This window comes from Lolium perenne, chromosome 4, assembly GCF_019359855.2.
Source record: "Lolium perenne isolate Kyuss_39 chromosome 4, Kyuss_2.0, whole genome shotgun sequence".
NCBI lineage: Eukaryota > Viridiplantae > Streptophyta > Magnoliopsida > Poales > Poaceae > Lolium > Lolium perenne.
The window spans coordinates 301,412,068-301,423,973 of NC_067247.2; the positions used below are offsets into that span (position 1 = coordinate 301,412,068).

The following is an 11,906-nucleotide window of genomic DNA, read 5'->3' on the forward strand; positions in this document are numbered from 1 at the left end:
AGAATAGTGCCACCACACTCAATAAGCGTGTGTTTGGTTGATGGCTTGGTAGGGATGGGATGGGATCATCCACACTTCGAGGATAGGAATCTTGGATGGTCCAGTTTTCAGCTTTTGTTTGGTTCGGAAGAACAAGGACGCGGTTTGGACGAGCTGCAATCAGCTTAGATGGTTAACAACAAGCCTAACAACACCGTAGAGACGCAGGAAAGGTGAGGGCAAGAACAAGCATATGGAGCGGCGGCTTCTCGTGGCGGCTTGGCCACCGCCGGCTCCCTGTTCTCGGCCGACCGCGACTCCCGCAAAATCGGCCGGCTGCCGTAGACGTTGAGGCAGGCTGGCGAGCTTGAGGCCTGCGGCTTCCGGTGGCGGCTCTCCTATTCCCGGCCGCCGTCGGCTCCCTGGTTTCGGCCCGCCGCGGCTCCCATAAAATCAGCCGGCGGGCACGGAGTTGAGGCGGGCGAGCGAGCTTGAGGCCTGCGGCTTCCCGTGGCGGCTCTCCTATTCCCGGCCGCCGTCGGCTCCCTGGTCTCGGCCCGCCGCGGCTCCCATAAAATCAGCCGGCGGGCACGGAGTTGAGGCGGGCGAGTGAGCTTGAGGCGGCGGCTCGGCGAGTGGCGGCCTGACGAGTGGAGGTTAGACTTGGAGGGCCTCGACGGCGGCCTACGCCATGCTGGAATCAAGGCGATCTCCGATGGGGCTACTGGTCGGCATCGACAAGGGAGATCTCCGATGGGGCGACGACGGTGAGCTCCGATGGGTCGACGAGGGAGAGCTCCGATGGGGCAGCGGCGATGAGCTCGGATTAGCGCTAGGGAGAGATTAGGAGCCATCCACAAATTAGAAAAAACGTGGACGAGGAGGTTCGGCCAATTTGAGGGGATCACTTGAGTCAGCATATTTGGAGTATATTCTGTTACGTGGATGGTACCATCCCTTTTCATTTACAACCAAACGCATCCATAATTAGGATCATCCCATCCCATCCCTTCTTTGGTCTGGAACCAAACGCACGCTAAGTCGTCCGAATATGACAGTGCCAGGTACGAAGACTGAACACATGGGGCACAAAGTCGGACCAATAGCTCATATGCGACATTTCTTCACATTCGTATCGTCAGGAGAACGCCATTTCTCGCACAAATAGCTTCCGCACGATGTTTCACAAGGCCTAATGCAAGAGATAATGTTAGCAATGTGATCCGAGCAGGGCCCACAACTTATCCACCCCAGCGCGGTACCTTCAGCTTGTCCACTGAGCGCACAGGACCTACCACATATCCACCATAGAGTGGGACCCACGACTTATCCCCCTTAGCACGGACCATGGACTGTCCACCGAGGGCGGGACCCACCACATATCCACCTCAGAGCGTGACCCATGACTTATCCAACTCAGTTTTAGTACAAGACGGGAGTCCGAGCCATCCCCGCGCTCGTGCTCTGCCGCCCCCATTGCGTACCGTTCCCCACCCATTATTCTGCTACTTCTTCTCCGACAACGAATCACAGCAACGCCGGCAGCGAGAGAGATGTTGAGCACCTCTTCAGTCCCCCGCCCCCATGCCGAGGTATGGCGTAGTGTCGATGACCGGATGCCTTGACTGCCCAGGCATCGCGTCACTGAAGCGATTGGTGACTAAGGAGAGGATAATTGAAACTATGGGCGCGAATTTGTGAAATGCGAGAGCAAGCTAGAGTTGGGAAGGTAAGATCTTATCTTCATCAAACAATTTCTCGTTGCCAATTTTTGGTTTTTGTCGTTAGATTTGAAATTTGGGATTTAGGGTTAATCTTTCTGATTCTAGAATCTTAAGAAATGATGTCGTTTTGAGTAGAGGGATGAAAATATTGATAGGATTCGACTGGAGGGTGCAATTAATTTGAAGGGAAACACATATAGGGAGCACCATTTTCCGTCGGTGATGGACAAATTAGGGTCTAACATTGTTGCTACTGTGGGTGATGTGGAAGTGAAGGAAAACTTGAAGAAGTTGAGCAAGAACTTAAGAAAAATTATCGATCTAAAGAAGCATGCAAATGTGATGGCTGCTATTTTTTTATGTTTGTGTAATTGCTCTCAGGTTTGTGTGTTTGATGATCATTAGTCGTTAGGCATTGTAAGCAGTGTTTGTTTAATTCTCCAAGCTTTTTAACCCTAATGATATGGATGATTTGATGTGTGGATTAGACTTGAATAAAAGGCAACACGAATTCGGCCAAGTTTTATCTGTTTTTGGTTTGTTTTTGAGATCATCATTATTGAATAAAAAATCAAAGGTTGTTGTTGGGCCCTGGCACGACGACTAGTGTTGGAATAGGCTAGGCCCAAATAGAGATGGTGTGTGATAGAAAAGGCCTGGCCCAATGATAAATCTAGCATGCGTTAGTTAGTGCATTAGTTTCGGCTTAAAAAGATATGCAATATGATGGAGATGTAACATGTCAATGAAACAATTTGTGAGCTTGTTTATTTTCTTGTCCAATGTTTTCGGTTATAAAAATAATACAATATGTTATTTCACTACTATTGATCTTGTTTATTTTCTTATATAGTATGTTTTTGCCTATATTGACGCGGATTTGGGCGGTTTGAGTCTAGTTCATATTTTTTTTGTACTAGATCGGGAGTAGTATTTGAAAAATCTAAATAAAATGAACTAGACATCATTGCGAGAATGGTAAGGCAACAATCCTAACATGCTGGGGTGATTCAAATAGATGCATTCTACCAAACATTAATAACCACACATTTACAAAGAATATTCCACCATATGTACATACATAAAGATAGATATTAATCCTCCTATGCACATAGCAATAAATAATGCAATCCTAATGTACAAACATAGTCTCTCCAGCAACATACATATATACGCAGACATAATTAATGAACATGTCATTAATTTACTAATACTAATATTTCTTTAGTATCTTGATGTCCTTCCAGCGAGACTCCATGAAGCTGGAGTCGTGGTTCTGCGCATACACTCCGAACTTAAAGTAGTGTGAATCACCACCCCGGCCGGACACATGCAGCTTCTCCTCGCCATCGATGAACACGGTGAGCATAGACCCTTCGACGTCATGGACCACGTTCAATTTAAACCAACGGTCATAGATGTTGTCTTCAACGAGTTGCCTATCATAGTAACGCAACGCGCCGTTGTAAACATGCAACATGAGTGTGGTGGCCGTCTCACTGCCTCCAAAAACCTGCATGATGGACACACCCGATGTACCGGAGGGGACATAGCCGTACCCCTCGAACTGCCACACGCCTGAGCTATAGTCATATCCCTACATGTAGAAGAATAATTAATGTTAATGTATACCATCGTACAAGAAAATGTAACGATCACTACATCTTATACAAGAATATATAATGACTACTAATTATGTTGGTAAGTAACTTACTTCCATCCTGATCTCTGTTCTTGGGCTGGTGTGGCTCTGGCGGGCATGAGGCTTGTCAGAGGAAAGCACCCACAACTTCCGCACGGTGCCATCGAAGCTATACCGCGATCCACTCGCCTTGTTGTACGGTCTCTGCAGCTCAAAGTTACTCTCTTCCAGGCTCACTGCCGTGAACCCATCCGTCGGGTTGGTTGTTTTTGGTGCCCGAGCACCTCTTGCCCCAACGTATGATGAAGATGCCAACACGACAAGTAGAGCTACACAGATCCAAGACAGAGCATGAGGAGCCATGTGCACTTTATATGTGTGTGACTTCTGCTCTGCCTTCTTCAGTTGTCTACTTGTCCCTCGATGTAGAGGCTTGTGATGAGATATGGGACTAACGAGGTTCTGTGTGGCTTATATAGTTCTGGGGGCCGGATTTCCCTATACTTGGAGAAATTGGCAGCTTTCTATTCCAAACTGGAGAATTGATAGCTTAATTAAATAGTACTCTTGATGTTTACAGTTACACAAGGAGGATACGTTGAACAAGTGTGTTGAATTGAACATGGCTTTTTTTTCGAAGTGTGCTGAATTGAACATTGATTAAGTGATCAGTAGTCAGTTGAATGTTCCTTTTAGTGCGTACAAGATGAGGTTGACTGTGGCTAGCCAGTTTTGATTTGATTTGTTTTCGGCCAGCGGGCATTTGCGTGAGTGAATAGAGGTTTCGCCTTTCTTTTGGATGCTTCGCTGGGTCCTCCCTTCCAGCCTCGAAATTACCTTCCCAGCTGAATCTGCTCGCTAATGACAAATTCAACATCTGAGTGGTCTGAAAACAACGGTTTATGGTATGGTAACTTAGATCGATTTTGTTAGACGTTTTCTGAAAAATGCAAGATCTCAGTTGTATGAACCTCTGGAACCTAGGGGTTTCTCTATTTACAGGCTCAGTTTTTATTACTAGTAACGAATTTGCTTTCCCATCTCGGCAGGTTGCTTGATGCATATTACACTAACTTAGGCTCAGTTCTAGTAACGAATTTGCTATCGCATCAAACAGAACCTTGTATTTCCGTTGAGCAATTAATGGAAAGGGGAGTGATCCCAGGTTGAAACAATAAAATCTCGGCAGGTTGCTTGATCTAGCATAAGTCAGTGATAATTCGAGCCATGATGCGGTTCACCCTTCGCGCTCTATGGTATTATGGACCCGGCCTGAATGTAGCAGACTGGGAAGAAGGCACAATTATCTTATGTTACCAGATATTCTCTGTCTATTCTCATTTCACGTCGTAAACCATACGACGGGTTGATTACAGTCTTTTAGAGTTTGCAACAACTTCAGATCCAGCGGTTACATGTGGGCGATCCGGTGCATACAGCTGTGAACAGCTCAAACCCTTCCCCCAAATTAAACTGCCGTGTCGTTCACGAGGCACGCGGAAGAACACTTTCACCGTTTGAATTACCGTCCATAACACGAAAATAACAACGTGCCGTCAATGCTAATTACCGCCTCTTCAATCGAACACTTTCAATACAACAGTGCAGCCATACAAAAAGTTTAACTTTTCACGGGGCCATGGGCGTACGCGGGCCGGCGTCTCTGCCTGCGTTTTGATCCAGCATGCAATATGCATCCACAAAAGTTCTATGGTACTAGCTTTAGGAGAGATCATCGATCACTGCTACTGTGCTACATATATATGCATACAAGCTAGTAGTCGTTTTTTTTTTGCCTTTAATTTTTATAGATATATATGTACATGCATCGATCTTGCATTTTTCAAAAGCCTCCAGAAAGTTCTAATGAATCACTTTAAGTTACTAATCCATGGAACTTCTTAATTATTCTGGAGAACGTACGATCTGGTGTTTATTTTGGATATATAGCGAGCCGGTTCAGCAGTGTAGGTAATTTCGGCTTAAAGGGAGCACTCAACGATGCATCCAGAAGAGAGGAAATCAACTTAGGCTGATGCAGGCTAAAAACAAGTCTAATCTAAACTGGCTAGCTACTCAGTCAATCTTATCGTGTACGCATGAGAAATGAATATTACAGTAAATAGTGGTCAGTTCATAGAAAAATCCATCGCATTTTACCCAACGTATCCTCTATTTGTAAACATCACGATCGAGTACTATTTAATTACTTATACTGTCAATTCTCGAGTTTAGAGAAGAAATCTCTCCAAGTATACTGAGTTCCGGACCCAAGAACTACATAAACCACAGGAACCTGATGATTAGTCTCACATCTCACCACAAGCCTCTGCGTCGGCAGACAACTGCAGAAGGCAAAGCAGCAGCTACAGACATATAAAGTACAGATGGCTCCTCATGCTTTGTCTTGGGTTAGTGTGTCTATGATTATCTTCATGGTGTCATCGTCGTGTGTCGCGGCGAGGAGCGCACGGGCACCCAAAATCTCCGACCCGACGAGCGGGTTTACGGCTGTGAGCCTTGACCAGAGCAACTTTGAGCTACAGCGACCGTACGACGAGGCAAGCGATGCACGGTACAGCTTCGACGGCACTGTGCGCAAGCTGTGGGTGCTCTCTTCCGACAAGCCACACGCCCGCCAGAGCCACACCATGCCAAGAACAGAGATCAAGATGTCTGTAAGTTAACTACCGACATAACTTTCGGTTGATTGCATCTTTGTTATGTAGGGGTATATGTATTGCGGGGTTTTGATGCAGTAAAAAATCATTTATCAAAAAATACCAACATAACTAATATAATTATCGAATATATATTTCGGTATAAGATCTAGTGAATTGCTGATATGTTACTTTCGATATTCTTCTACCTGCAGGGGTACGACTATAGCTCGGGGGTGTGGCAGTTCGAGGGCTATGGCTATGTCCCCTCCGGCACATCAGGTGTGTGCATCATGCAGGTGTTTGGAGCTAGTGAGGCAGCCAGCACGCTCATGTTACACGTCTACGACGGTGCTTTGCGTTACTACAACAGGCAGCTCGTCGAGGACAACATCTACAACCGGTGGTTTAAATTGAATGTGGTTCATGACGTCGAAGCATCCAAGCTCACTGTGTATATCGATGGTGAGGAGAAGCTGCATGTCAATGGCCGTGGTAGCAACACACACTACTTCAAGTTCGGCGTGTATGCGCAGCGCCACGACTCTAACCGCATGGAGTCTCACTGGAAGGACGTGAGGATTCTCAAGAAGCACTAGAATTGGTTATGTTAGCATATATGTATATTGCTGGAGTGGCCATAGTATATGCTTTGTTCATATTTATTTTGATATCTATTTCTTATTACTATGCGTGGATATTTTCTCTCATGCATATATGACGAGTAGTATGTATATACATGCACAATGTTCTTTTTAATGTATATATAAGAGTTGGCGTATATATGACAATCCGTGTATGTCCCAATGCTCCAGTTCGACCCAACTAGATAGGAAGCACGGCTTGCCTTGCGGTGTCTGTGGTTTCTCCGGAGTTATTTCGTTAGGACATATGTTCGACCAAATTGATGAACAATCTTTCTCATATTATGTTGTTGTTTTTTTGGATGTTCTTGTATTGTTCTCTTTTATTGCTGAATTCAACTTTTAAAATGCATGAGCAACAAAGAGAGTGACCATACTATGGAAGCATAAATATTTGAGATCATGTTACAACGCAAGGAGCGATCTAGAGATACACCACATGATCCACCAAACAACAAAAATATGTGAACTCATTAATTGTGTAATATAGTATTTTCCTTCTCCATAAGAACGGGCGAAGAGGGTAAAGACAATCACTAAGCCATAGTCAGGCTAACAAGAGCCTTACATCTGCCTCACTAGATGGCAAATTGCACTAGAAACAATTTCCGTGGCACTCAGCCGCCACCAGAGAAATAGTCACCAACAAAACTCCTTTTGCTGCTATCATTTTCTCGTAAAGGGGCAACACCGCTTCTGCACCAGTCGATGCATACAACCGTTTGTTTCATTATTAAAGATAACAAAGTATATCACCTTATTACACCCTGAAATCTATTGAAGGACGCTTATAAATTGCGCCACAATAGATTAAACGGCTGTACCTATAACAATCGTGGTAGGTATATGCTATCCCAACATTAGTTCTTGTTGTGCTATGTATGAATGGGAATGTGTAAATATAAAATTTGGATCAATATTCCATACATCGGTATTATTAGACATTCAGTTTCAATATTCATTCGTTCATATCGTAATATATTAAATCTAAAAGAGAAAAAAGGGAGCTTCGTGCTCTTCATCCTTCAACAGGTTCTAAATCTGAAAAGCTATCTACAAAGAAGTAGGGTTTAATTTTTTGTGGCCAAAGAAGATCGTCCACCTTGATTAGGATCTTCTTTGTTTGCCTTGGGGACAATTGTTTTTCCTGGGGGGGGGGGGGGGGGGGGGGGGGGGGATGTTATGTTTCGTGATACCATCTTAATAATTTATAGCTAAGATTTCACATAAGATTGCTCGGTACGTGACAGATTCCATGCCAATCACCACCTAGAAAAAAACAACTCCCATAATAGAGTCCCATTTTTTTGAAACCATAATATACTAAGTCAGCAAGCTACCTCATTAAAAACCTTCCAGTCCCCTTAGGTACTCTGGTAATGAAAAGAGTGCATCGGAAATTGATGTGTGCAGTTAACACACGTCCGTTGGGAACCCCATGAGGAAGGTGTGATGCATACAGTAGCAAGTTTTCCCTCAGTAAGAAACCAAGGTTATCGAACCAGTAGGAGTCAAGGAACACGTGAAGGTTGTTGGTGACGGAGTGTAGTGCGGCGCAACACCAGGAATTCCGGCGCCAACGTGGAACCTGCACAACACAATCAAAGTACTTTTCCCTAACGTAACAGTGAGGTTGTCAATCTCACCGGCTTGCTGAAAACAAAGTATTGACCGTATAGTGTGGAAGATGATGTTTGTTTGCGAAGAACAGTAAAGAACAAGTATTGCAGTAGATTGTATTTCAGATGTAAAGAATGGACCGGGGTCCACAGTTCACTAGTGGTGTCTCTCCCATAAGATAAATAGCATGTTGGGTGAACGAATTACAGTTGGGCAATTGACAAATAAAGAAGGCATAACAATGCACATACATATATCATGATGAGTACTATGAGATTTAATCAGGGCATTACGACAAAGTACATAGACCGCTATCCAGCATGCATCTATGCCTAAAAAGTCCACTTTCAGGTTATCATCCGAACCCCTTCCGGTATTAAGTTGCAAACAACAGACAATTGCATTAAGTATGGTGCGTAATGTAATCAACAAAAATATCCTTAGACAAAGCATCGATGTTTTATCCCTAGTGGCAACAGCACATCCACAACCTTAGAACTTTCTGTCACTGTCCCAGATTCAATGGAGGCATGAACCCACTATCGAGCATAAATACTCCCTCTTGGAGTTACAAGTATCAACTTGGCCAGAGCCTCTACTAGCAACGGAGAGCATGCAAGAACATAAACAACATATATGATAGATTGATAATCAACTTGACATAGTATTCCATATTAATCGGATCCCAACAAACACAACATGTAGCATTACAAATAGATGATCTTGATCATGATAGGCAGCTCACAAGATCTAACATGATAGCACAATGAGGAGAAGACAACCATCTAGCTACTGCTATGGACCCATAGTCCAGGGGTGAACTACTCACACATCGATCCGGAGGCGATCAGGGCGATGAAGAGTCCTCCGGGAGATGATTCCCCTCTCCGGCAGGGTGCCGGAGGCGATCTCCTGAATCCCCTGAGATGGGATTGGCGGCGGCTGCGTCTCTGGAAGGTTTTCCGTATCGTGGCTCTCGGTACAGAGGGTTTCGCGACGAAGGCTTTAAGTAGGCGGAAGGGCGGAGTCGGAGGGCTGACAGGGGCCCCACACGCTAGGGCGGTGCGGCCCCACCCTTGGCCGCGCGGCCCTGGTGTGGCGGCGCCTCGTCGCCCACTTCGTAATCCTTTCGGTCTTCTGGAAGCTTCGTGGAAAAATAAGACCCTGGGCGTTGATTTCGTCCAATTCCGAGAATATTTCCTTTGTAGGATTTCTGAAACCAAAAACAGCAGAAAACAGCAACTGGCTCTTCGGCATCTCGTCAATAGGTTAGTGCCGGAAAATGCATAATAATGACATAAAGTGTGTATAAAACATGTGAGTATCATCATAAAAGTAGCATGGAACATAAGAAATTATAGATACGTTTGAGACGTGTCAAGCATCCCCAAGCTTAGTTCCTACTCGCCCTCGAGTAGGTAAACGATAACAAAGATAATTTCTGAAGTGACATGCTATCATAATCTTGATCAATACTATTGTAAAACACATGAGATGAATGCAGCGATTCGAAGCAATGGTGAAGACAATGAGTAAACAACTGAATCATATAGCAAAGACTTTTCATGAATAATACTTTCAAGACAAGCATCAATAAGACTTGCATAACAGTTAACTCATAAGCAATAAATTCTTAGTAGAAAGCTTTGAAACAACACAAAGGAAGATATAAGTTTCAGCGGTTGATTTCAACTTCAACATGTTTATCTCATGGATAATTGTCAACACAAAGTAATATAACAAGTGCAATAGGTAAATATGTAAGAATCAATGCACAAAGTTTACACAAGTGTTTGCTTCTAAGATAGAAAGAATAGGTAAACTGACTCAACAATAAAGTAGAAGATAGGCCCTTCGCAGAGGGAAGCATGGATTACTATTTTTGTGCTAGAGCTTTTCATTTTGAAAACATAGAAACAATTTTGTCAACGGTAGTAATAAATCATATGTGTTTTGTATAAGACATCCTATAAGTTGCAAGACTCATGCATAGAATACTAATAGTGCTCGCACCTTGTCCTAATTAGCTTGGATTAACACGGATTATCATTGCATAGCATATGTTTCAACCAAGTGTCACAAAGGGGTACCTCTATGCCGCCTGTACAGAGGTCTAAGGAGAAAGTTCGCATTGGATTTCTCGCTTTTGATTATTCTCAACTTAGACATCCATACCGGGACAACATAGACAACAGATAATGGACTCCTCTTTCAATGCTTAAGCATTCAACAACAGATAATATTCTCATAAGAGATTGGGGATTTGTGTCCAAACTGAAACTTCCACCATGATTCATGGCTTTAGTTAGCGGCCCAATGTTCTTCTCTAACAATATGCATACTCAAACCATTTGATCATGAAAATCGCCCTTACTTCAGACAAGACGAACATGCATAGCAACTCACATGATATTCAACAAAGGTGTAAAAGTTGATGGCGTCCCCAGAAACATGGTTACCGCTCAACAAGCAACTTATTAAGAAATAAGATACATAAGTACATATTCTTCACCACAATAGTTTTTAAGGCTATTTTCCCATGAGCCATCTATTGTAAAGGCAAAGAATAGAATTTTTAAAGGTAGCACTCAAGTAATTTACTTTGGAATGGCAGAGAAATACCATGTAGTAGGTAGGTATGGTGGACACAAATGGCATGGATTTGGCTCAAGGATTTGGATGCACGAGAAGAATTCCCTCTCAATACAAGGCTAGGCTAGCAAGGTTGTTTGAAGCAAACTCAAGTATAAAACGGTGCAGCAAGACTCACATAAGAACATATTGTAAACATTATAAGACTTTACATCGTCTCCTTGTTGTTCAAACACCTTAACCAGGAAATATCTAGACTTAGAGAGACCAATCATGCAAACCAAATTTTAACAAGCTCTATGTAGTTCTTCATTAATAGGTGCAAACTACATGATGCAAGAGCTTAAACATGATCTATATGAGCACAACAATTGCCAAGTATCAAATTATTCAAGATATTATACCAATTACCACATGAAGCATTTTCCGTTTCCAACCATATAACAATGGACGAAGTAGTTCAACCTTCGCAATGAACATTAAGAATAAAGCTAAGAACATATGTGTTCATACGAAACTGCGGAGCGTGTCTCTCTCCCATACAAAGAATGCTAGGATCCTTTTTTATTCAAACAAAAACGAAAATAAACAGATGCTCCAAGTAAAGCACATAAGATGTGACTGAATAAAAATATAGTTTCACTAGAGGTGACATGATAAGTTGTCGATGAAGAAGGGGATGCTCAAGGCATCCCCAAGTTTAGATGCTTGAGTCTTCATAAAATATGCAGGGATGAACCACGGGGGCATCCCCAAGCTTATACTTTTCACTCTTCTTAATCATATTGTATCATCCTCCTCTCTTGACCCTTGAAAACTTCCTCCACACCAAACTCAAAACAAACTCATTAGAGGGTTAGTGCATAATCAAAAATTCATATATTCAGAGGTGACATAATCATTCTTAACACTTCTGGACATTGCACAAAGCTACTGAAAGTTAATGGAACAAAGAAATCCATCAAACATAGCAAAACAGGCAATGCGAAATAAAAGGCAGAATCTGTCAAAACAGAACAGTCCGTAAAGACGAATTTTTCTGGGG

At 43.2% G+C, this 11,906-nt stretch overlaps 2 protein-coding genes across 2 annotated transcripts; one reads left to right on the forward strand and one right to left on the reverse strand.

The window, feature by feature from the left end:
* Positions 1-2,863: 2,863 nt before the first annotated feature.
* Positions 2,864-3,798, reverse strand: LOC127349006 (citrate-binding protein-like). The gene is made up of 2 exons (XM_051374839.2): positions 3,418-3,798; positions 2,864-3,300 (listed from the first exon to the last, which is right to left on the reverse strand). The coding sequence occupies exons 1-2, from the start codon at positions 3,706-3,708 to the stop codon at positions 2,917-2,919; spliced, it is 675 nt and encodes a 224-aa protein (XP_051230799.1). The 5' UTR covers positions 3,709-3,798; the 3' UTR covers positions 2,864-2,916.
* Positions 3,799-5,732: 1,934 nt separating this feature from the next.
* On the forward strand, positions 5,733-6,604 carry LOC127347767 (citrate-binding protein-like). The gene is made up of 2 exons (XM_051373922.2): positions 5,733-6,023; positions 6,221-6,604. The coding sequence occupies exons 1-2, from the start codon at positions 5,733-5,735 to the stop codon at positions 6,602-6,604; spliced, it is 675 nt and encodes a 224-aa protein (XP_051229882.1).
* The last annotated feature ends 5,302 nt before the right edge of the window (positions 6,605-11,906 follow it).